General features: G+C 40.8%; 1 protein-coding gene and 1 pseudogene across 1 annotated transcript in view; one reads left to right on the top strand and one right to left on the bottom strand.

The window, feature by feature from the left end:
• The window catches only part of TRPC4 (transient receptor potential cation channel subfamily C member 4), a 457,082-nt gene that overhangs the window by 213,305 nt on the left and 216,091 nt on the right, over positions 1 to 27,686 (bottom strand). The window contains exon 3 of the mRNA XM_030200405.1: positions 21,388 to 21,906. Within this exon, the coding sequence (XP_030056265.1) occupies positions 21,388 to 21,906 (519 nt within the window). The remainder of the gene's footprint in view (positions 1 to 21,387; positions 21,907 to 27,686) is intronic.
• LOC115469796 lies at positions 10,953 to 11,112 on the top strand (annotated as a pseudogene).

The raw sequence follows: 27,686 nt of genomic DNA on the forward strand, positions 1-27,686 counted from the left end.
AGGGTACCAGGACAGATGTGCTACACCTGCTCAGCGAGCGGGAGGGATGTGACATGAGCGGATGTCAAAATATTTAGGAAAAGTTTCTTCTCAATTAAAGTCTATGGGTCTGATGGTTTTAAAATGGAGCTGACACCAGGGAAATTCAGATTCCATATTCTCAGCGCAAACTGTAGCTTAAGTGCTGGAGAGGTTGATTGGCTCAGAAGGGACCGATGATGTCATCTGATTCTGGTTACCTGGACTACGGCTTGGGGAAGCAGGGAGAAGGATAGGAGAAAGAGAACTGACAGGGAGGTTTTTTCTATGCTGAGAGAAAAAAAAGGTTTTCTTTCTGTAGAGTCAGCTGATAACTCAGAAGCAGTACTGGTAAGGGAAGGGACTTTTAGGGGGACTCTCCAGTACTCCAAAAGAAAGGGGGGTTTAGCTGTATTGGAAAAGCCAGGGTGAAAGGTTTCCATCAATAAGTATTGGAATTCAGAGAGAGCACCTTGAAGGTGATGAGCTGGGAAATTCAAGATACCAGCAAAGTTATTATTATAAAAGGAGGAATAAGTGTTAGAGCATTGCATATGATTCTTGGACAGAGGGTATGGCCAAGTGAAGAAACTGGACCAGAGTTTGGGAGTTAGCCAGCATTAGTTTCAGAACTCCTGTATCAGAGTCATAATAGAGTTGAGGTTTTCCTGTTCCTGTGCATCAACTGCAGCAAAGCGGATTCCTAGGAATTGCAGCAGTAATTCTGAGGGGCAGCTGCTGATTCCTCCAGAGTGGCGGTGTTTCCTTGTGGCAGCAGTGTTTGCTGGGATCCAGTCTCAAGCAGCAAGAGGTTACCGGATCAAAACGGGAAGGAGTGGATAAGTTATTTACCTTTATGCATTTTTGAATAATTTTCTAGAACTATTTTTTTTTTGTGTGCACACATAATTTTAACTTTGAACAGCTGAAACAGTAAAGGTACCTGTTGTTGTTTTGCCCTACCTGTGAAAGAAGATAAACAATTGTGTTTTTTTTTAACCAAAGGAAAATTGCTTTTAAGGTTTAAAACAGGAGAAAAAAAGTCCTGGACTGGTAATAATGATATGCTGAGGTTTGAGTTTTACTGGGTTCCGGTCTCCAAACATTTCTGAACTTAGTTTTCAGGAAGCTTTGAGCTTGGGTCCATGAAATCCAGAAAACCCTAAGAAGGGAGTAAATTCCTTTGCTAGTCCACAAATTAATGCTTTGTATTCTTGCATTTCTTTCAGTATAAGCATTTAAAGGTTCTGTAAGGTTCTGAAGGTTGAAAAGTGTAAACAGGAATAGAAGCTACTTTGAGCTGTTCACATAATGCTTAAGTAAATGTAACCGTTAAACAAATGTGAGTTGCAGAATAAATTAAACATATTTGCTTGTTAAAGGTGGTGATACACATTTCTTTGCCAGCGTGAATGGGGTCCTCACACTCTGAAAATAATCGACTCTGTTAATAAAAATTATTTAATTTTAGTTATTTTATTCCTTAATGATTAAAAACCAGTAGCGCTGGGCGGAAGTGTGCTCCGCTTCAGGGGAAACATCTTACCCCGGTGCTGTGACCAATAGCAGATTCTGTTATTGTTGCAAAGCGAGGCAGCGCTGAAACCTAGGGGGCGTTACAGAAGGATAGGGACAGGGTGCCACAGATGCTAGACAGAACGCATAAGGACACAGGAGGATGGTGGACATGGTGTGTGAAAGAATATCAAATGGAAAGAAGACACCATAAAACAGAAGACACTGGGACCAAAGCAAATAGAAAAACTAAATGCTCAGAAAACAAAGGTAGAAAAAAGTATTTTATTCAGAATATGTCAGCTTTTGGAAATGTGCATCTGTGATATTTGCACGTAAGTTTCAATTTCTCTAGTATTGTTGCATGCCGAGTCTGACTTCTTGAGGTAGTTTTCCAGTTCAATATTTTGCCTTCATATCTTTTGATTTCTAGTTCCTTTTGTCATATCTGTTGTCATGTGTTTTTCATGTGTGATCAAGGTGCAATATTCTGCTAGCGTGTACTATTTGCAGCCCTTTTGGTTTTGTTTTTTTCACTAGGTAGTGTATTGGTGTTTTAGAGCCTGGTGTAATTACAGTGCTGCCTTTCCATGCACAAGATTGTAGCTCGTCCTGTCCTTGGAATTAGTGCTGTTATGGTTTGGTAAGATTCTGAGTGTGTTTTTGCACAAGTTTGTGTATAGTGTTTTGCAGTGGAGAGATTGTGTGTTGGCCATACTAAGGTGACATCAACACTTTAAATTAATTTTAGTTTGTTTGTCATAACATCAGACACGGTTTTATAATATTTTGGAGGATCTGATGTTGAATTGTTAAAGGTATTAATTGTGGCTATTTTACTTTTATGTATTTATTTTTCCTGTGTGTTGTCAGACAATTATGGATGTAAGCCCCGCCCCCAGCACCACCCACAACCCCGCCCACTTTAGCCTCCCAAAACATTTGGGCCACCGACCGCCTATGCACCTCACTCTTTTGTTGTGCTCCTTAAAAGACTACACCAGCACCATGTTATAAAATTTCCGTCTTTGAGGTAGATTCAAGAAAGAGTGTCAAAAATTAGGTGGGGAAATATGGCTGCTAAGCACCAATTCTATAATGGCAATTGTGTGCAAAACTGCTATTACAGAATAGATGGTGTCAGTATGCACGTGCCTAACTTTAGGCATTAGCACTTGCATCATGCCAACGTCTGGGGTAAATGTTGATGCCTAAAAGTGGTAGTTGTGCAACTAATTGATAGTATTCTATAACAATACATGTACAACTACAAGAGACGGCCCCAGATCCGCCCACACAGACATCCCTTTTATAGTTGTGCACTATAGCATTTACGCACTAATTTTATAGAATAGTGCTTAAGAGCAGTTATGCGCTTAACTACTAATTTTTGCCAATTAGCACCAATTAACAACATGAGCTATTATCGGTAGTTAAGACCAATTGGCGCCTAATTTAACAATTAAGTTAGGCGTGCAACTACCACTACTTTGTAAATGGCATGCTCTATAAATCTGCATGCTAGTCAGAAATCGGAGCATCCAACTTAATAGAAATTGGGATTATATACACATATGCATGTATGATTTGCCAGCTTATTTTCAAAAGAAAAAAGCATCCAAAAAGCGGCACAAAGAGGCAGATAGGCATTTTTCTTGCAAAAACGTTCAAATCATTATTTTTGAAACATTTTTTAGAAGTATTTCTATGCAGTTCGTCTGCAGTGCATCCAAATCACAAGGGGGCATGAAGGGGGCAGGATTTGGGCTCTCCCACAACTTGGACATTTTTTCTGCCACAATGGAACAAAGCAAAAACATTCAGGGTTAAAAGTTACACGTTTTGGTCTGGATCTGTTTCAATCATGACTAAGGGCAGGATGCATCAAAGTCCCGTTAAAGCATCGATCGCTATTTCAACTAGGTGAAAATTACCGAGTTGGAAATAATGAGGGATGTTCAAAAGAATTGGCATGCAAATGAGCTGCTCTCAAGAACAGTGAGCAGCTCGGTAGGGGGGAAGCCAATCGGTCACCCAAGCATGTGCAGAACAGCCAATTGCTATGCATGACTGCTCTGCATATGCTACAAACGTCTTTCATACACGCATACTAGCTGCATGTATGAAAGCAGCGTGTAGCTTTTTTTCTTTTCAAACTTTTTTTTGTCACTGCCAGATCCTCGGCAGTAGTACAGGCAGGGAGGGAAGCAAGGGAGAGCGGGGCAAAGAAGAGAGTGAAGGGTTACCTTGCATGCTTGGTGAGCAGAAGACGGGCTCTAGAGATGCTATTTCAGTGGTAATGGGAAGTGAACAGCAGTACCAGGAGCTGCTGACCACCTGTGCACATTTCATCTTTAAGGAAGACAGCCCTTTCTGTGCATCGCTAGGCTGCGTACGTCTAGTAGCGCTATAGAAATGATAAGTAGTAATAGTAGTAGTAGTAAAATGGGTGTGCATCACTCAGAATGCACATTTGAATAGTAATTAGCTCATTATAATAACTTTGCATACAATTTTCATTGGCTGCTACCATGACAGGAAAAAAGCACACAGAACCCTTTTGTACACGTCTCGTTGAACTCTGTGCTCGCTAAACTGGCTAGAACCAGTGTAAAAACCACGTTGCTGGCTCATTAATTTTTGTGCATCTGGGTGTAAGTTATAAAAATTGCCCTAAATTACCAGACCCCTGGAGGGATTAAAACAGTATCCCCCTTACTCTCCCAGTGGTCATTGACCCACCCCTCAAAGATGTCAAAGAAACAGTACATTCTAGCCTTTATGGCAGTGTCAGTTGTTATGGCCATTCTTATTAGAGCAGCCAACAGGTCCCTGGAGTAGCCTAGTGGTAAGTGCAGTGCACCATGGGGAAGGGCACTCAGGTCCATATCCAATTCTAACTGGTACACTTGTGGTGGATAGTGTGAGCTCTCCAAAATCCACCAAAAATCTACTGTACTCCCATATAGGTGACACCTGTAGGCATAAGGGCTATTGTAGTGGTGTACAGTTGGGTACAGTAGGTTTTTGGTGGGTTTTGGAGGAGTCCCCATACAATATAAGGGGTAACAGTGTGATGTACACCTGGGACCTTTTATGTGAAGCGCACTGTAGCACCCTGTAGGGTGCCCTACTGCTCTGTTGGGATGTTTGTGTGGCCAGTTTACTAAGAATGCTGGCTTCTCCTACATCCTAATAGCTTGATTTTGTGTGTTTTTCACGTGAATGTATTTTTTTTCCAAAAATGGTGACAAAAGAAAAACGCACAGAGCACAAAACATATAAAAACATCTAGGAAATTACCATTTTCAAAAACAAAAAGACTGTTTTCAGATTCAAAAATGGCCATGTTCACCACTTGATTTTTGGATGTTTTCAGTAAAACGTCCAAAATCAGATTTAGGTGTTATATCGAAAATGTCCCTCCATAGCAATGTTCAAAAGCCCTTTCCTGCACATAAAATCTTGTTTTATACATGGAAATGTCCTCTTAATATCTGTTTGCTGTGTTGTACTGAAGGACGCAGCAGGAATAAAGTATTTATTGCACCATTCTGTACCACGTTCACTCTGATGATCTTCAGAATATTAGCTTTCTTTTCCACTTTTGCAACGTAGTCAGATATGATTGGTCAAATTGTTGTTACTTTTTGAAGTGGCCTGCTTTCTACTATCCTTCTATTACTCTTTTTTCTCAGTTAATCCTCATCTCTATGCTTTCTTATTTTCTTTGTAGGCTTGATGTTAAAAATATTCTCTTTAAGTTGTTAGGTAAGGTTGAAGTGCTTGTTCTCATATGGTGTTCTTCTTTTCTTGTCATATAACAACAATAGTATTCATCTGGCAACAAGGTCAGACACAGCCACAGTTATAGACAGTCCAGGACAGAAGAACATTTTATGTTTTCCCAGGAGTGATCATAACGTATAACGGTGTCTAGTCATACTTCACTCTTATCCATTCGTTTCCTCATTGCCTCGGTGTTCAGACATATGGTAAAAAAATAATTTCTTTGTGCTTTTGTGAGGGTTTATAAATTAAAAGGTCAATATTCAAAAGTACTTATGTGGCCATTGGAGGGGATTAAAAATCTGTAGAAGCATAACTCTACAGGGGGCGTGGCCATGGGCATGTCAGGGGCATTCCAAAAAGTTACATTTGTAATTATAGTATATGGCCTCGTTCCTTCTAACTTGGGTGCCAGCATTTAATTTCAGCAGCATAAGTCTGGTGCCTAAAGTTAGGTACAGAAATCAACACTAAGCATGATTTTTTAAAGGTTGCACACACTTTATAGGATCACGCTTAGCACTGATATTTTTCCAATACCAAATTTTAAACACCATTTATAGAATTCCCTCCTATATGCAGGAAAGGGAAACCTTTCGAAACCTAATACAATCAATGGCCCTAAGTTATGCAGATTACTGCAACGAAATCTATGCTGGATGCAAAGAACAACTCACAAAAAACCTCCAGACCGCCCAAAATACAGTAGCCAGGTTGATATTCAGCAAAACACGCTTCAAAAGTGCCAAACCCCTTCGAGAAAAGCTGCATTGGCTCCCAATAAAAGAACGGATCGTCTTCAAAATCTGCACTTTAGTCCATAAAATAATATATGGTGTAGTCCCAGGATACGTAATAGGCCTTATAGATCTACCAACAAGAAACAGAGTCGGATCATCAAGATCATACCTAAACCTGCACTACCCAAATTGCAAAGGATTGAAATACAAAACAACTTGCACATCCGGCATCTCCTACATAAGCGCACAACTATGGAATGGCCTCCCAAAAGCTGTGAAAACAATCCATGACCACCTGAACTTCAGGAAAACACTAAAAACCAACCTCTTCAAAAAGGCCTACCCCAACGACCCTACGTAAACCTCTTCAGCCAGAAACACAGCATGACTAATGATCACACTGGACAATACACAATCTTCATCCCTATGACCCTCCACATTTACCTCATTCGATTACTATACAACCTTATATTTGTTATCAACTGACTGGGCAAACGCCTCTGACGGTACTATGTAAGCCACATTGAGCCTGCAAATAGGTGGGAAAATGTGGTGTACAAATGCAACAAATAAATAAACAAATACCCCCAAATTCTATATATGGCACATTAAGTTGTATACACTAATTTGGCCGCATGGCCCAATTGTGCACACTACTTAATTGATTAGCAAGCCAGTCAGCGCTGATAATTGGTAGTTAACAACCAATTAGTAGAACTAATTGGTTTAATAAGAATTTACACGCACAACTTTCTAGGCATATTCTATAATGCGATGCAAGTAAATTCTAATGCATACAGTCAAAAAGGGGGGGGGGGGGGTTGGCCATCAGGTTGTGGGTGTTTCAAAAGCTATGCACACTATTATGGAATACTCCCGATCTGCACCTAACTTAGGCACAGGTACTTAGGCCTGGTTTTAGGTGGCCTAAATGAGTGTGCGCAAATTTTAGGTGCAAAAATGGCACGTGAACATATTCTATAAACTACACCTAACTTTAGGCGTAGTTTATAGAATCACGCTAACCATGTGGTCTTACAGCGCTGATTTTTAAGGCACCATATATAGAATTTCCACTATATTGCACACTCTTTATAGTGAACAGCATTCCTTTCAAATAAATGTCTTTGAAAATTACCCTCCCTAATGTTCTACTAAAAGGATAGGCAGTTCCGGTCCCTGACTGCCACAAGCCAGTTGGGTGTGAAGGATAGCCACAACAAATATCCATGATATTAATGTGCATATATTGGAGGTAATAGCTTGCTTGCAAAATCAGCTTATGCAAATTAGGTGTAAATATTCAGAATGTTCAATTGTTTTTCAGCACTCAAGAACCAGCACTGTCTACTCTTGCACCACTGCAAGAGTCCATTAAAAATGATGGGAGAAAATTGCATTCTCCACTCATCCTTCCATTTAGAACTTTATCTCAACTCAGGTCAAGGAGATAGTGTGGGGGAGAAAATCAATTGTTCCTGCCTCACCAGCACCAGAATACACAATGATGTCTGTAGTTTAGAATTTCAGTTGTCAATAGGACATAAGCATTTGAGAATTGTTCCTGCCCCTTAAGATGTTAGTTTCCTCTGGGATATGGAGCAATTTCTGGAAGGGACCAGGGGAACAGAATGCTTCAGAGGTTGTTTGGGCAGCATGGCATGGACAGACCGTATTTTCGAAAAAAATGGCCGCCCATCTTTATTTTCGATAATACAGTTTGTGCCCGGCAAATGCATCGGAGTTGTGCGGATTTGAGCTGGGGGGTTTCGTTTTTCAGCGATAATGGAAACCAAAGGCGCCCAGCTCAAAAACGAACAAATCCAAGGCATTTGGTCATGGGAGGGGCCAGGATTCGTAGTGCACTGGTCCCCCTCACATGCCAGGACACCAACCGGGCACCCTAGGGGGCACTTGTAACAATTAAAAAAAAAGTCAAATACTTCCCAAGTCCATAGCTCCCTTCCTTTGGGTGCTGAGCCCCTCAAATCCTCCCAAAACCCACTGCCCACAACTGTACACCATTACCATAGCCCTTATGGCTGAAGGGGGGCACCTACATGTGGGTACAGTGGGTTTTGGGGGCGGTTTGGAGGGCTCCCATTTACCACCACAAGTGTAATAGGTAGGGGGGATGGGCCTGGGTCCACCTGCCTGAAGTCCACTGCACCTACTAACAACTTCTCCAGGGACCTGCATACTGCTGTGATGGAGCTGGGTATGGCATTTGAGGCTGGCATACAGGCTGGAAAACAAAGTTGTTAAAGTTGGGGGGTTTTTTGTGGGAGGGGGTTAGTGGCCACTGGGGGAGTCAGGGGTGGTCATCCCCGATTCCCTCCATTGGTCATCTGGTCATTTAGGACACTTTGTTGGGACTTGTTCATGAAAAAGGGTCCAAAAAAGTGACCTAAATTCGCGCTAAAAATGCCTTTCTTTTTTCGATTATCGGCCCAAGGCGCCCATCTCTCCTTGGCTGATAAACACACCCCAGTCCCACCTTCACCACGACTCTGACACGCCCCCGTCAACTTTGTTCGTTCCCGCGACGGAGTGCAGTTGAAGACGCCCTAAATCGGCTTTCGATTATACTGATTTGGGTGCCTTTGTGAGATGGGCACCTATCTCCCGATTTGGGTCGAAATCTGGGCGCCCATCACTTTTGAAAATAAGGCTGCAAGTTTCTATCGTCTGCTAAGCTTCTGTTAAAACAATACTACTTGTAAACCGAACATCTGTATATTGGAACAGATGAGCAGCGAGATGTGAGACAAGGATTAAAATCATATGCCAAGTAAAATAGGCTGCTTATGTTAAAAGCCTAGAGTTCTTAACATGTTTTACTAATTAGCATGCATTAATGTGGTTAACACTAATTTCTAATCACCTGTTAACCTATAGTGCACATTAGTAACTCTAGGCCTAAGATAATAGCAAGTGTTAGAATAGGCCCAAAAAAAAAAACAGTTTTTAACGTGAAGCATTGCTATCCTAGGGGCCCTTTACTAAAGGGTGTTAAGTCCTAATGCACACTTAAAGAATGAGTTTATACACTTACTGCAAAATGCATTAAAGCAATTTGGAGGAGATTCTATATATGGCATCTACATACACCAACTAAAATATGGTGTAAATCCCGGTGCATAGATTTAGTTGCACTGGGCCATATTCTATAACTAAGCACCTACATTTCAGAACGCCCACAAAACCCAATAACCATGCCCCTTTTTGCCTACGCGCGTTAGACGTTCTGCACACATCTTTATAGAATACGCTTAGTGAGTTGTGTACCTAAATTCTAATCAGTGGCAATTAGTGCTCATTATTGCTTATTAAGCCAATTTTGTTAAGCGTGGTGCTATAGAATCTGCGCCAATTTCGGCACCTAAATCTAAGCGCACTATATAGAATACTGGGGTTTGCGGTAATTTCCCTTTTTCCACGAACTAACTGCATGTAGTTTAATTTTTAAAAATTGGGTGGAGGTATATCATGGAGGGGAACAAACATGGAAGTGTTATTCAGCTAGCATGTGTTAACTAGCTAACACGAACTTAACACGGGAGCATTTAGCGACTCCTGAATAGGAGGCGGTAAGTGCTCCTGCATTAACTTATTGCAGGTACTGTGTACTAATGGCAACAGTAACACGCGACCTGTGAAATAAAAAAAAAGGAAAATGTTTTTTTAAAGTGCCATGTTGAATCTGGTCTTAGTGCGCGGGGAAAATTCACTCATTATGACAGCTAAGCCCAGAATCTAACAGTATTTAGTAAAAGGGTTCCCTAGGTCAGAGTCGTGGCAATGGATTTTTAAAAGTAGTTTTGCATCAGACACTTAAAACTATCTGTAAAAACAGGGGAATGGTGGGGGGGGGGGGGGGGGGGAAATAGCAGTTTTTCAATTGAGTTAAATAAGTGGATTTCTTATTGCTAACTTGAAATGAGAATTTTGCTTTAGGGATACATTCCTTCTAATTTATTTGCTACTGTTCTGTAAAGTTATGGTATAAATCTGTAGCCTTATACCAAGTGTTCTGTTTTTATAACAGACTAAAAAATACTTGCAAACAAAAATCAATTTTTAAATAGTTTGTTGTCACAATGGTTTGTTTTCTCTTATTAACTCGTCTGCAACCTACAATGCAGTTCATCTTCAAGGTTTCTTACTGATACAGTTAAAGTACATTATTTTTACTTCTCTGCACCAATATTTAGCCAATAAGAATGTATATTATGGGGGAAATTCTACAATTTGGGCAAGCACTCATTCTATAACAGCATCCGTGAGTCCACATCCATTACAGAATACTAGATAGCATAAGTCAACACTGGTGTGCCTAAATGTAGGCATGAACTATAGCTATAGCATATCTATAGCAGACATAACTGCTGATGCCTAAATTTGGTATTTTATCGCAAACCTATAGTATTCTGTTAGTTACATGCATTTACTGGGAGACCTGCCCATTGACCACCCATGTTTACACCCCCTCATACTAATGTGCTAAGGAGGAATTTAGTAAATGGTGCCCAAAGTAAGGGAAAACCAGAAACGCCAAACACACCAAGAAGTGTTCCCTACGAAGGAAGATGCTGTCCAAGGAGTAGAGAAGGGGCATGAGGCAACAAATCCTGGCGTGACACCAAAAGCTGAGTAGATAATCTTTATTGCCAATGACCAGACATAAAAGACTCAAACGGCTCCATGTTTCAGCAAACAGTATGCCTGCCTAAGGAGCCAACGTATCTCAATCGTCCAGTAACACCTCAAAAACCACAGCACCAAGAATTTTGCTTACTGGATGATTGATGTTATGTTGATTCCTGAGGCAGGCATACCATTTGCCAAAACACGGAACCATGTCGAGTCTTTTATATCTGGTCAATGGCAATCGCTTCTCGGCCTTTTGGCTAAGATCATGTGTAGTATCTGGTCAATGGCAATAAAGATTTTATCAACTCAGTTTTTGGTGTCCTGCCTGGATTGGTTGCCCTACATCCGTTCCCTATTCCTTGGACAGCAGCCCAAAGTAAGGTGATAGGAAGATCTGCGCTAAGCTAGTATTCAATAAGGTGTGCTCCATGCAGAGCACCCTTTATAATATACTAGCTTAGTGAAAATTGTGCACCTAACTTTAGGTGCCAGAATTTATGCCTGTCAAAAGCTAATGTAAATGTGGTTGTCCAATTTATGGGAGTTGACTACATGATGGATAGTATTCTATAACATCGCGTCTAACCTTTGAGAGTGCTCCTTAGTTTGCCCATGCCCCACCCATGGCCATGCCCCTTTGGAGTTGTGTGCTATGAAATTTAGGTATGGATTTTATAGAAAACTGCCTAGGGCAGATGTACACACAACTCAAAATTGTTGCCAATTAACATCAATTTGATTGCTGACAACTCATTACTAATTAATATGCACACAGATCTGCGATCAGTGTCCACATTTGCATACTCAACTTTCAGCAACCTATAAAGAATCTGAGATGTGACTTGTGCACCTAAGTTATAGAATAGCTCCTAATGTTTACGAGTGTAACTGCAAATTATACACACATATATATATGACGCTGAAAAAAATCAGTGACAAAAAAACACTATTCTATAAACAGTAATTAAAGGGGCCCTTCTACTAAGCTGTGGTAAAAAGTGACCTGAGGCAGTGTAGGCAAGTGTATTATGTGTGCGATGGGCCAATTTTTATTGCGACTAAAGTGTTCACTGTTAATGTGATGGGAAAAGGGCATGCAGTAAAACTGAAACCAGCACACGTCTAAAACTGGCCTAAGCCCTTAACACCATCCATTGATCTAGTGGTAAGGGCTCATGCGCTACGCGTGCGGTGACCCGTTGGTGTGTGCCAACTGCTGATTACCATCAGAAATGGCGCGTAGGAGAAAATAAATAAATAAATCATCCAGGCATTATAGGCGCACGCCAAATCTGAAATTACTACCAGGGGGTGCACTGGCCTGGCAGTAGTCTCATAAGGGCTATTATATTTATTTATTAGTATTTATTTTATTTATTAGGATTTATTTACAGCCTTTTTGAAGGAATTCATTCAAGGCGGTGTAGAGTAAGAATAGATCAAACATGAGCAATAGGTAATTAGAGCAATAAAAATATTCAAAAAACAATACAAAGTATGGCATGGTATACTACTTGCAATGACAACACAATATGTACTAGAACATTATAATTGGTAGTGAAGGGTAAGGCAAAGTTGTAACATATAGATGAGTAAGAAAGCAGGAAGAATTAAAAGTAAGGTAATTGATTTGAAGAAAGTTGCACGTGAGGTCAGAGAGATGGTTAAATATTATCTCAGCTAGGGTAGGAGTGGATAAACATGTCCCGCTGCAGTATCTGCAGCCCGAGCCAATCCTTGTGTGTGTGAGTGAGACTAACAAGTTAGTTACTTCTTCTATTAAAGGCTTGGTTGAAGAACCAAGCTTTCAACTGCTTCCTGAAGTAGAGGTAGTCTTGTGTTAAGCGGAGCCATTCAGGCAATACATTCCAGAGTGTGGGGGCTACTCCGGAGAAGGCTCACTTGCGGGTATCATATTGTGTAATGTATTTTGGTGAGGGTGTAGTTAGTGAAAGTCCTTGGGAGGACCTTAGTGTCCTTGGCGGTGTGTGGAGGATCATCCTATTCTTCAGATACTCGGGGCCATTTCCTTTCAGGGCCTTGAAGATCAGACATAGAGTTTTAATTTAGCCCTGTATTGTACTGGTAGCCAATGAAGTTTTTGCAACAATTGTGTGATGTGGTCATATCTCTTGCAACCTTCTATGAGTCTTGCTGCTGCATTCTGAATCAACTGGAGCTGGTGCAGGCCCTTTCTAGTCAGACCATTGTATAGTGCATTTCAGTAATCCAGTCTTGATGTTACCATGGCATGCCCAACTGGGATAAGATTTACCTTCTCGATATAAGGAGAGAGGCAGTGTAGCTGTCGCAAATAGTAGAAGCAGCTCTTGAAGGTTGCTTGGATTTATAGTACTGCACAGTTGGGGGGGGGGGGGTTGGAGGGCTCTGCATACAATATAAGGGGATAGCATTGTGATGTGTACCTGGGAGCTTTTATATGAAGTCCACTGCAGTGCCCCTAGGGTGTCCCATGCTCTCCTGGGATGTCTGTGTGGTCAGTCTACTAAGACTACTGGCTCCTCCTACATCCCAATGGCTTGATTTTGTGTGTTTTCACTTGGACTTTTTTTTTTTTTTTTTCAAAAAATGGACCAAAAAGATAAATGCTTAGAACACAATGTGGCCATTAAAAAAAAAAAAAAGAAAAAGATAGATGTTTTGCTGTTGGCCATATTTCCTATTCGGATTTGGGATGTTTAGCGCAAAATGTCCAAAGTCTGACTTAGATGTCATATCAGAAACGCCCCTCTAAGTGTCACACACAAAGGCAAAAGAAGAACAAGTTTTCCATGAAATGAAGTATGTAAAATACAGTAGGGATAACCAAAAAACGGGGATAATAAACAAAAAGGCCTAGTTGACCAAAGATCCACTGTATAGTGACAAAGCAGGGACAAGGACAATGCTATGCTGGTAAATGTTTAACAATGGGCTCTCTCTCAAAAAAAAAGAAAAAAAGAAAAAACTGTATATATGTACGTAATTTTATTATACATTTTATCGGGTCAAAGGATATGTGTAGCAATTTGCAACTAATATTGAAACATACAATATTCTTTACTGTAAATTCCATATGGCCAATTGATTTTCACAGAATGCTTTGGTTGCTTTTTGCCATACTGTTGTATTTGTAGCCAACCAAGGATTGCTATTCATCCAAGATTTAACAAATGCATTTGCATCCCAATCTGCTAACTCTTTTCCCAATAAATTTATTAACATTAAATGTGATATCAATGCATGAGCTGTCTGCTGCCATTCTACAAAATGTTTTTCCTCACCCCCTTTTGCTCAAGTCACTTACCATGGACAGCCTACATCAGGGGTCCTTTTACTAAAGTGCACTGAAAAATGGCCTGCGGTAGTGTAGATGCACGTTTTGGACGTGCGTAGAGTCATATTCCAGCGCACCTGCAAAAAAATGCCTTTTTAAAATTTTGGGTGAAAATGGATGTGTGGCAAAATGAAAATTGCCACGCGTCCATTTTGGGTCTGAGACCTTACCGCCAGCCATTGACCTAGCAGTAAAGTCTCACACGGTAACCAGGCGGTAATGACCTTCGCACGTCAAATTCCACTTGGCGCGCTTCCGATACGCGCGTCCGAAAATAAAACTATGAGTTTCGGCAAATTGCCTGCATCAAGAGTTACAAAATCTGACGATATCTCTCAGCATAAACAAGGGTATAAACAATATAAGAGACGCATATGCTTGTTAAGTGATATCTTTATCTCATACGACGAGTGCGTTCATAGAACAGACATATGTGTCTGCTATACTGTTTATGTCCTTGTTTATGCTAACCGGCAGATACCATCAGATTTGTGACTCCTGAGCCAGGCAATCCACCAAAACACGACCTGTGTCGAATTCTTGGATTTCATCTGTTAGACAAAACTTATTTGTGATTTCATTTATACGGATTTAGTCATTGGACACATAACAAAGGTTATTATTTTAATAAAGAGGTCCTCTTCCCTCCTTTGTTGCTATACAATGGCTCTTTGGTCAACTAGGCCTCTTTCTTTTATTATCCTCCTTTTTTTGGTTGTCTCTACTGTGTTCCACATAAGTGGCACATACGGACAAGAGGTATAAATTGAAATATCATAAATGGTTCATATTATATATGTATATTCAGTGGCGCTACCTAAATGGATAGTGTAGTTTAATATATGCATGACTTGAAAATGTCTAAGACCTGTGTTTACAAAGGCACGCTATAGATGCATTAACATTTTTAACACGTGTTAAACACTAACGCACGTCAAACACATTTGTTTGCAGCACTTGTGAAGTTTTTGTTTTTTTGTATATGATGTTATTTTAGCTGTGCTATGTTTGCCAGACAAAGATATTTAGACCAATATTCAGCTGGCACAGTCAATGTTTTTTGTTTTTGTTTTCTTTTTTCAATGCCAGGTGTCGCAATTGAATTGAATCTGGACAGCAACAGATGAGGTAATTCTATATAGTGTGCCATAAGGGTGCTTAACCTTAGGCGTGAAAATGGCAGAGCATTGCAGTTAGGCATCAAAATGCGAGTGAAACTGTGGGTAGATAAAAAAACTACATTTAGGTCAGAGGTGTGTTGGAACTTGGAGCCGACTTGAACCGGCTCACGACAGCCATTTTTAAGAATTTTGGGAGCCGGCTGTTAAATTAGGCCCCCCATGGCTACTTTAACAACTGGCTCCCAAAATTTGGGCTCGGGTCCTCTTCTGAACTCCCTTGTACTTTTCTTGTGGGGATTCTGAGCCACGCCTGCCACATAATTGGACTGCCACTGCTCCCCGTTGCTTTTTTCTGGCTTTGAGTATGCGGGAGAAGTCCCAGCATGCTGCTCAGAGCCAGAAACAAGCAGTGGGAAAAGGCAGCAGTCCATTTATTTGGCAGGTGGGGCTCAGAATCCCTGCCAGCAAAGGTATGCCTAGTGCGCCCGCATGGGTGGGGAGGGAGAGAGAGAGAGGAATGTGTTGCCGTCCCCCAGTCCAGCTCTGATCCTCCCAAAATTGCAAGGCTGGCTACACCAGGAGAGATAGCCCATTGTTAAAAATGTACCAGCACATCACTGATTTAGGTGCTATTCTATAACGGAGATCCTACATGTTCTCACGCATAACTACAAAGGGGGCGTTCACCTGGGAGGGATATGAATGGGTCGGGGCATTCCCAATTCTTGTGCACACTTTATAGACTTCTTGGACTTATGTACAACTGCTACATTCAGGTGCAACCATTTACACCATCCATAGACAGATAGACATTGCATAAGTGATCACGTCTAAACTTTGACACATAACTGGGTACTTATGCTAATATTCAATAACAGATTTGGGATACAAATGTACCATTACAGAATACTAGCTTAGCACCCAAAGTTTAAGCACCCAAAAGTTTTCTCTCTTTTATTGAATCGACCCCTGAATATTTAAATTCAGTGTTGGTCACCAGCAGTATCTGTATCTATCCTCAGCCCACCCATGGACCATCCTGATGCTATCTGGATAGTATCTAGATGGTCTGCAATCATCTTTAGCAGTATTATCCAGATATATGTGTATTTACTGAATAGGCACATATTTGGCATTTACGTACATGTGTACACACACAGATGCATATTTATTTTCAGCACTTGATATACCGCAAGTGATCCCTGAGGTGATTATCAGGCTTATTTTCGAAAGAGAAGGGCGCCCATATTCCGACACAAATCGGGAGATGGGCGACCTTCTGTCAGGGTCACCCAAATCAGCATAATCAAAAGCCAATTTTGGGCGTCCTCAACTGCTTTCCGTCGTGGGGACAACCAAAGATCATGGGGACGTGTCAGTACCATAGCGAAGGCGGGACTGGGGAGTGATTAAGAGATGGGCATCTCGGCCGATAATGGAAAAAAGACCAAGCCTCAAAAAGGTGCCCGAACTGACCAGATGACCACCGGAGGGAATCGGGGATGACATCCCCTTACTCCCCCAGTGGTCACTAAACCCCCTCCCACCCTAAAAAAAAAACTTAAAATATTTTTTGCCAGCCTCTATGCCAGCCTCAAATGTCATACCCAGCTCCCTGACAGCATTATGCAGGTCCCTGGTGCAGTTTTAGTGGGTGCAGTGCACTTCAGGCAGGCAGACCCAGGTCCAGTCCCCCCCTACCTGTTACACTTGTGGTGGTAAATGTGAGCCCTCCAAAACCCACCAGAAACCCACTGTACCCACATGTAGGTGCCCCCCTTCATCCCTTAGGGATATGGTAATGGTGTACAGTTGTGGGGAGTGGGTTTTCGGGTGCTCAGCACCCAAGGTAAGGGAGCTATGTTCCTGGGATCAATTTGTGAAGTCCACTGCAGTGCCCCCTAGGGTGCCCGGCAGGTGCCTGGCATGTCATGGGGACCAGTGCACTATGAATGCTGGCTCCTCCCACAACTAAAGGGCTTGGATTTGGTCATTTTTGAGATGAGCGTCCTCGGTTTCCATTATCGCTGAAAACCGGGGACGACCATCTCTACGGTCGACCATCTCTAAGGTCGACCTAAATGTTGAGATTTGGGTGTCCCCGACCGTATTATTGAAATGAAATATGGATGCCCATCTTGTTACGATAATACGGGTTTCTCTGCCCCTTCATGGGGCCGTCCTGCAAGGAAAGCCCCAGGAAAACTTGGGCGCCCCATTCAATTATGCCCCTCCACGCGGTTTGCAATTTCTATTACAGGTACTTTGAACTGTCCCTAACGGACTCACAATATAAGTTATATTTTGTACCTGGGACAATGGAGGGCTAAGTGACTTGCCCCAGGGTCAGACAGAGCTGCAGAGGGAATTGGATCTGGCTCTAGGATCTCAACACACTGTTGACCGTTAAGCAGCAACAGGAATTAAACCTGGTTCCCCAGATCTGCAACCTGCTGCAGTAACCATTAGGCCACTCCTCTACTTCCAACAGTGTCATTATTCTAATTATGCATGCAATTTATGCATGCAATGGACACCAAATTTAGGGGTATGTTTACTAAGATGCGTTAGCATTTTTCACATGCCTGTAAATTTAAGGTGCATTAAACGCTAATGCGCCTATACATTTCTATGGGCACGTTAGCATTTAACATATGTAAACCATTTACGCTCATTAAAAACGCTAACGCGCCCATAGTGCCTCTTAGTAAACATAGGTGCTAGCGTCTACTTGGCCTCTTTTTGTATGTGTATGCTTTTTAAAACAGCCCATTTCTATACTGGCCAACTTCTGTTTTTTGCCAACTCTTCTTACATGTGTTTGGTAGCCTTTCACACGGTCTGCCCTACTTCCCTTCTCATAGTAATATCTTATGCAGAGGTTCAGCTAGTTTCCCACGGACATGGATTTGTTTTTTCTTTCTTTCTATTTTTTTTCTTGGTTTATATTGTTCAGAATATCTCTTTAACACGCCTATGCACTGCTTTCACCTCTCATTCATTCTGCGGCATATTGGTATTATTTTGTTTTTTATACTGCATATTCACAGCTGACTTTAAATTTACCATTACATTTCCCTTTTTTGCCCTGGGTTCCTTCCTTGCATCGATCACTATATCTGTACTCTGTGCCCCTCTTTTGTCACTCATATAAGATCTCCTTCCACCACAGGTGACACATGCTCTCCTCCATTTTACTCATAGTTTAACTACACCACTTTGAATTTCTATTACAGACTGCTATCCAGAGATTCCTATATCTTTTAGTGATCTTATGTACAGGTTTGTTTGGTGTAAACCCATGCTAGTAATGCTTTTCTTTCCTTATATGTACATATGCATATTTATATATGTTATTCCATATATATATATATATATATATATATATATATATATATATATATCTTTTAATCACATGATATACATAAGTTGTATAATCAGCATATATTATTATTTAATTTTTATCATTTATTTTTTATTAATTGTTGGCTTGTATGTTTTGGATTGTGTTTCTTATATGACATTTCCTCATCAAATTAGAACACCGTAGCCTTTTACAAGGAGTTCTCCAATATGTTTATTATTCCAATGGATCATTTATTTGTAGTTTTATTTATTTATATGTACATGTTTTTATACACTAGTTCTTATGTACTTGGATACCACTTTATATCCACTATATATATATATATATATATATATATATATATATATATATATTGTTTTTAACATATGTCTATTGTTTGTAGACCCTTGATATAGGTTTTATGCCGAAACAATCCCTCATCCTTCTGTTTTCTTATGGGAGAGCCTTGCTGAACAAATGACTCCTTTGCTGGTGTAGAATTACCCCCGAACATGTCTATGACAAACTAATCTTGACTGACTAATGACACTTGACTGATGTAGAAATCAAATGTCAGATATTAACAATTTGGTAACATTGTCCACTGAGACTTTCATGGTTGAAATTCTATTTTTCAGCAAAACCTAAAGAGTTATTCCTGATATTATTGTTCCACTGCTGAGAGCAGATCTAAGGATTAGGCAAAACTCAATACACAAAGCTTGCACATGAATTTTGTAAGGGGAAAAAACACCAAAAAAATAAGTTCTATGCTTGTAAAATATGAAATCAACATATTTGTGATCTTCAATTTTTACTGTCTCAGGGGTCCTTTTACTAAGCTGTGATAAAAAGTGGCCTATGGTACTGTGGGTACATGTTTTTGGCACGCGTTGGGCCATTTTTAAAATCTTGACTTGGAAAAAGGCATTTTTTAATGGGGCAGTAAATGACCATGTGCTAAAATTAAAAGTAGTGCATAGCTATTTTCTACCTGAGCCCTTACCGCCACCCACTGATCTAACGGTAAGGTCTCATGTGCTACTCATGCGGTAATCAGGCAGCGCATCAAGTTCGAAACTGTGGTAGTGCTGATTTGGAGCGTGCTACATGCATGTTAGCCCTACCGCTGCTTAGTAAAAGAGCCCCTCAATGACTTATGATCTTTTTTAAAAAATCAATCAATTAATATATATATAAATGCAAATAAAAACACAGTCCACAAGTGATCATTTCACTGAGTTAATGATGACACATTTATAATCAGTTATCAACCAAATTATTAATAGAATCAAATGGTGCCTAATGAATGCATATTAAGCTGTTCATTTGTATTGTTGTGAAAATCATATCTATGTTATATGCATGTTCTTCTATGTTGTCTATTAAAGTGTCATCCGTATTCTGATGCCTTTATCATATTTTTTTTTATTTTGCAAGCAAAGTCATACAAGGAACTAATCCTCACAAAGATATTGATATCAATACAGAAAAGTGAATAGAGAAATAATAATAGTTATAGTAATCTTAAACATAGATATCACATTATAGTCCAGATAAAAGAGATCAAAAAATCCATATAATTAGGGGAAGCTAATTCAAAGAAAACCAAGGAACTGAAAACAGAATATCTGCCAACTCCTGTCCATCTCATGGACAACTTTTCAAGTAGATCCTGGAGTCTGGGCTGGAGCTTCTGTTCCTTCCAAGAAAAACTGCATTTATCATATTTGATTTGATTTACAGTGCTATCAAATCTGCATATTTCTAGTACAGTTCCATGTTAGTTCTGTTACAGAGATTCAATTTGCCATCTCCAGGTTTTCCTCATTTATTGTACTTATTCTTATATTTGGTCATTTTACTATTGTCTATACTGTATGTTTTGGACTAGATTCAGTAATTGGTGTTCAAATTTGTGCGCTTCAAAATGTGCGCTGAGTCCTATTCTATAAACAGCACTTTTACTAAGGTGCGTTGAAAAATGGCCTGCACTGGTGTAGACGCGTGTATTGGCGCATGCAGGTCCATTGTTCAGCGCACCTGCAAAAAAGGCCTTTTTTGGGGCTGAAAATGGACATGCTGCAAAATAAAAATTGGCGCATGTCCATTTTGGGCTGGAGACCTTACCGCCACCCATTGACTTAGTAGTAAGGTGTCACGCATTAAACGGGCAGTAGTCATCAGCACTCATACACTGCCAATTACCGCCCGGTTAGCACCACACACCGGAAAGTTTCCAGCATGCGTACTGGATGTACGGAAAAAATGAAATTACCACCCAGGCCATGCGGAAGACAGGTAGTAGTTCTGAATTGGCATGCATTGGCGCCTATGCGGCTTAGTAAAAGGGTCCCTGAGTCGGGCACCATTTATAGAATATGCATAGTGCATCTGCATCCAAAAATTTATACCTACTGGATCCTGGTGTAAATCCTCACACTTAAATTAGGCCTGGATCCCCCAAATTCTATAATACTGCTCACATCTTTATTAAATGCCCCTGACTCGCCCATTCCCCTCCCATGGCCATGACCCCTTTTCAGTTAAGCGCTAAAATATGTGTACACTCATCTTTATAGAATAGCACTTAGCAAGATGCATAAGCAAATCCAAATTGTTGCCAATTAGCACCAGTAATTGATTGTTAGCACCCAATTGGTTCTAACTGGATTATTACTCTAATTCCGCACACAAATTGGACAAACGCTCAAATCTGTGTGTGCAATTTTGAGCACCATTTATAGGATCTGGGAGTTTATATCAAGTTGTACTTGCTGTACACCTCCTTGGGTGAATCTCTTCATAAAGGTGGTTAATAAATCACAGTAATAAATAAACAAATATTCTCCAGAAATCATCACTTACCTCTTTCTGGCGGTACTTTATTGCCAGCTTTAATCGTGCAAGATCATTACCATTCTGTTCTTCTAGAAGGCTAGTATCATCCCTGTAATTAAGAATAATTTCCAGTTCTCTGGAGCTCCTTGTCTGATCCAGTAGATCTTTAGCAAATTGTTTACACTGTTGTGAAAGCTCTTCATATTCCGACTTAAATTCATTTTCCACTTTACTCAACTCTTGAAGCTCCCAGCTCAGTTGAAATGCAGTAAGAAAGGGATCTTCACTTGACAGTGCAATTAAGGATGGGCTTGCCAAAGCTTTGTAGATATTTAGTCTAGATCGAGAGTGACGGAGACTGTCCACATCAGAGCCTGATACACATTCAACACAGTTGCAGCGGACTTCGTGCGGCCTTGGTACAGAAACCCCTTTCTGTACTAGATGCTTTATGATTTCATAGTTATTGGTATGAGCAGCCAAAATAATGGGTGTAATATCAGGGGTGAATTCTGAGAACTGTTTATCAAGAAGAACTGGTGGAACCTGTAAAAAAAAAAAAACGAGAAAAAACAGTAGCATTTTGAGTACACAATAAAATTAACATAGGATTGGAAGTATAATACTACTTAGAGCACAGAGTTGTGAATCTGAAGACCATAATTTGGCCTCAGTCTTATGCTTGCTACATAATCTTAGAACATAAAAGTAGCCATAATGGGTCAGACCAAAGGTCCATCTAGCCCGGTGGTATCCTGTTTCCAGGATACAGTGGCCGTCAGGTCACAAGTACCTGGCAGAAACCCAAATCATGACAATATTCTATGCTACAAATCCCAGGGCAGGAAGTAGCTTCCCCATGTCTGTCTCAATAGCAGACTATGAACTTTTCCTCCAGGAACTTGTACAAACCTTTTTTAAACCCAGATATGCTAACCGCTGTTACCACATTCTCTGGCAAAGAGTTACAGAGCTTAACTACTCATTCTACACCATTCAGAGTTTTGTAGACCTCAATCATATCTCCCCTCATTCGTCTCTTTTCCAAGCTGAAGAGCCCTAACCTCTTTAGCCTTTCCCTATATGAGAGGAATTTCAACCACTTTATCATTTTGGTCACTCTTCTTTGAACCTTTTCTAATTCTGATATATCTTTTTTGAGATATAGAGGGGCATAATTGAACGGGATGCCCAAGTTTTCATGAGGGCGTCCTCGCAGGATGGCCTCATAAAGGGGTGGGGCAACCTGTATTATCGAAACAAGATTGCTGGCCATCTTTCGTTTCGATAATACGGTTGGGGATGCCGAAGTCATGAAATTTAGGTCGACCTTAGAGCTGGTCATCCTGGTTGTTTTTGAGATGGTCGTCCCCGGTTTTCGGCAATAACGGAAACCGAGGACGCCCATCTCAAAAACGACCAAATCCAAGCCCTTTGATCGTGGGAGGAGCCAGCATTCATAGTGCACTGGTCCCCCTGACATGCCAGGACACCAACCAGGCACCCTAGGGGGCATTGTAGTGGACTTCAGAAAAAGGTCCCAGGTGCATAGCTCCCTTATCTTGGGTGCTGAGACCCCCAAACCTCACCAAAACCACAACTGTACACCACTACCATAGCCCTTAGGGATGAAGGGGGGGGGGGACCTACATGTGGGTACAGTGGGTTTCTGGTGGGTTTTGGAGGGCTCACATTTACCACCACAAGTGTAACAGGTAGGTGGGGATGGGCCTGGGTCCACCTGCCTGAAGTACACTGCACCCACTACAACTGCTCCAGGTACCTGCATACTGCTGCGATGGACCTGAGTATGGCATTTGAGGCTGGCATAAAGGCTGGCAAAAAAGTATTTTTAAAGATTTTTTTTAGGGTGGGAGGGGGTTGATGACCACTGGGAGAGTAAGGGGAGGTGATCCCCGATTCCCTCTGGTGGTCATCTGGTCAGTTCAGGCACCTTTTTGATGGTTGGTCGTGAAAAAAATGGACCAAGTAAAGTTGCCCAAGTGTTCATCAGGGATGCCCTTCTTTTTTCCATTATTGGCCGAGGACGCCCATCTCTTAATCACACCCCAGTCCCACCTTCGCTACACTGCTGACACGCCCCAGTGAACTTTGGTCATCCTCGCGATGGAAAGCAGTTGAGGACGCCCAAAATCGGCTTTCGATTATGCCGATTTGGGCTACCTTGCGAGAAGGACGCCCATCTTCCGATTTGTGTCGGAAGATGGGTGCCCTTCTCTTTCAAAAATTCACCTGATGGTGACCAGAAGTGAACGCAATACTCAAGGTGCGGTCGCACCATTGAGCGATATAGAGGCATTATAGTATTTTCAGTCTTATCTTGAGCTAATTACTTATGTGTCAGTTTACTAAAGTGTGCTAAACAATTAGCATGTGAACAAGTGAATGCTATTACCACACTTGCATGACAGTGCATGCTAATTCACATGCAAACTGCATACCGTGTTATGGGGCAGGAACTGGGTAGGTTATGGGTGGAGAATAGGCATGGATTACAAGTTGACAAGTCGATTCTCAAAACCTACCACTGATATTAAGGCCAATTAGCACAGGAATAGCACACATATAAATCTGTGCAGAATGCTCACAGGGCTTTAGAGTGGGAACAACTTGTGCTGCAGCGATAGACGCAAATCGTAATTAGATGTATTTAAATGTACTGTATGTTAATGACATCTTTTGCTATGCCTTCCTAATGCTCAGAGAACAGTGCACAAACAAACCCTGCTTTTACTGCTGCAAAAAAAAATGATCTATTATGTGAAGTAGATAAATAAATAATATTTGACCCTTCTGAAATTTTCCTGAAAGTAACTTTCAACCTATTATGAAAGTACCAGGATTTTAACTGCTTATAAAACAACATGTAATCTTCATTTTCCTTTCATTTTAGCACAGCTGCAATGCTTGTAAAAGCACAGTGTTAAATTGGTACTTGTCCTAAGTTCTTAACTGAGGGAAATTGCAGATTTTCTCCAGTACCTGACTGAGTGGTCTAAAATCATGAGATTTATCTGCCAGATAAACTGTTTCAATACCTTTGATTACTTTAACGTTAAAGATGAGATCTTATATTGGCTACTGTTTTTAATGAGAGAAATGAAAGGGTCTGATTATTGGCATGGCTCTTTCCCATCTGCTACTTCTTAGGAATATTCTTGTTGCAGCGTTTTAGACAATTTGCAATCTGTTTACCATTTTCTTTGAAAACTCCACATTAATAGAATTACAGCAATCCAGATGTGTTAGTAGTGTAGCCTACCTCACCATTATGGTATCTGATGGGTTCAGCAAAGGACAGAGAGATCTGACCATTCTTAATCTAAACAGGTTCTTTTCACTACCTTCTTCAAAATATAACACGTTTGTAGATCAATATAGTACCATAGGAAAATGTATTAAGCAATACAGTATTTTGTATTGTACAGCTGGGAATATTGTACATTCCTGGACACAGCAACATAAAGCCCCCCCATCCCTCTGTCACCTATTGGGGATTATCCTGATAGGTAATGGGGACAGAAGCAATCTCCAGGTGATCTTGCCCCAGTGGCTTACAGAATCAAAATGGCTGCCTCAATGCCCTAGCAGTGCTTCAGTGCCCCCTTCAGTAAAATGATACCTTCAGGGTGATATCAGCTTTGCATGATAGCATCAGTTCCAAGGTACAGAGCTTAGTATTCTACTCTGGAGTGGAGAAGTAACCTATTGGTTAGAAAAGTGGACTTTGAACCAGAGAAGCCAAGGCTCAAATCCTATTGCTGCTTCTTACAATCTCAGTCAAGTCATGTAACCCTCCGTTGCTTCATGAACAAACCTAGCGGGTTCCACAATTTAGGCACCTAGATGTGGTGTACTGAATGCTAATTCTATAATGGCATTTGGATGCCCAGATTCTGTTAAAGAATACTAGTATAATTCGGCATCAACGCACCCACATTAAGGCATGACAACTTACACCATGTCAATAGCAGGCTTCAGTGCATACATCTAGCTGCATCACTTTATCACATAACTTATATTCTTCATTTTTCTGTAAGTTATACACATAAATATTAGATATGCCCATTCATCACTCATTCTTGAATTTATGTGCTAAGCGAGTTGCATGCTAAAATTATATAACATCTTTTAGCATCCAACTAGCAATTATGCATATAACTGTACCAGTCATGCACATAAGTGTTAGTATTGTATAACTTACGTGCATTTTCGGTGCATAAATGTAGAAGCCAAGTTATTGAATGAGAGGGTTAGATTGTAAATCCTCTGGGGACAGGAAAGTAGCAACTCTACCTGAACGAAACTCACCTTGAGCTAATACTATAAAAGGCATGAGCTAAATTTAGAATCCCTCCCCTGCTTCTTCTCAGGACCAAGAGCTAAGGTAAAAAAATGAAAAGGGAAGGGACAGCGTAACAGTGAGGTCTCACTCTTTCAACCCTTCCTGGCAAGCAGTCCCGGTAAAAGTTCTTTTTTCCATATTCGGCCCAGTGTTAAGGGAAGCAGAGCCAGCAAATGACATCATCAGGCCCAAGGGATGAGGCTTCTTCTGTAAATCAGTCAACAAGTAGCAGCACTCCCTCAGTCAGGTTCCTTTTATAAAGTGATGCTACTGATTAGCGTGCGTTGAATGTGAAGACGCCCATGGGGATTGAATGGGCTTCTGCATTCAGCATTCTGCTAATCAGTGGCTCTTCCTTGCAAAAGGAGCCCATCCTTTTTATTCCTAGGGGCACATTTGCTAATCTGCACTTTCAGGTTTCAGGGTTATTAAATCTTTGATATACTGTATTTTCCCGTAGATACAAAATGGAAGAAATATTTTGGTACATTGATCCTTATGGTGATCATTTGATAACGATTAGCCTGCTAACATAATTATTGCACGTTATATACCGCAAGGATCATTTTATGCTTCGTGCTCTGCAATAGATAACATGTGATGACGGTGCTAAACATTAGTATATGAATCCACAAATGTTAGAAATATTAAATAGATAAAAATAGGCTTTGAACTCTGCTATGGCCTTGTCTTCCCTGAGCACCCCTTTTACTTCTTCATAATCTAACAGTCCCACAGATTCCTTCACAGGCTTTCTACTTCTGATTTACCTGAAAAAGGTGTTACTATGAGTTTTTGTTTCCACGGCAAGTTTTCCTTCATATTCTCTTTTAGCCTTCTTTATCAGAGCTTTGCATCTAGCTTGACACTGCTTATGTTGCTTCTTATTTTCTTCATTTGGGTCTTTTTTCCATTCTTTGATGGATGCTTTTTTTTTTGGCTCTAATAGACTCTTCATCCTTTAACCACACTGGTTGTCATTTGCTCTTCTTTCCACCTTTGTTAATACATGTAATACATTTGTTATGGGCTTTTTTTTTTTTTTTTTTTAAACAACGTCCACGCGTGATTTAGGGCCCCTTTTACAAAGCGACGGTAAGCCCAATGTGGGCTTACTGCTCACTGAAAAGGAAGTACCGCTGGAATACCACAGCAGCCTGGTGGTACTTCCCACCCCCAGCGCACTGTGATATCCAGCACTACAAAAATATATTTATTTTTGTAGTGCCGGTGTGTATCCGGTGGTAATTGGGCAGTGCCACACACAGCATGACTACTACCAGGTTAACATGGGAGCCCTTACCTCCACCTCAGTGGGTGGCGGTAATAGCTCCTCCCTGAAATGGCCACGCAACAAGTGCTTCACTTTCCGCACAACCATAAAAAAAAAATAAGACCTAACTTCTACCCACTGCTGTAAAAGGGGGCCTCGACACAAGTCAAGAACACACGCCGACGCCAGCGCAGATCCCCTTTTGCCACACCTTGGTTAAAGAGACCCTTAAAGTCCTAACCTTTCCGGCGGATCCTTTCAGCTTCTTTTTAACCATTTTCCTCATTTTGTCAAAGTCTCCCTTTCGAAAATTGAATTCTGCTACAGTAGATTTCTTTAGTGACTTCACTCCAGATATCAGCTCTAATTTGATCATGTTATGATTACTGTTTCCCAGTGAATCCAACACCATTACCTCTCGTACCATGCCCTGCATTTCACTAAGGACTAGATCTAAAAATAGCTCCCATTCTTGTCGGTTCTTGGACCAGATGCTCCAAGAAGCAGTTATTACATCTAAGAATTTTACCTCCCTAGCGCTCCCTGATGTAACATTTATCCAGTTAATATTCAGATTATTGAAATTACCCATTATTATAATGTTGCCCAATTTGCCAGCTTTCATAATTTGTGAAAACATTTCTTCATCTGTCTGTTTGTTGTGTCCCAGCGGACGGTAGTAGAGCT

Source organism: Microcaecilia unicolor, chromosome 4 (assembly GCF_901765095.1).
Source record: "Microcaecilia unicolor chromosome 4, aMicUni1.1, whole genome shotgun sequence".
Lineage (NCBI taxonomy): Eukaryota > Metazoa > Chordata > Amphibia > Gymnophiona > Siphonopidae > Microcaecilia > Microcaecilia unicolor.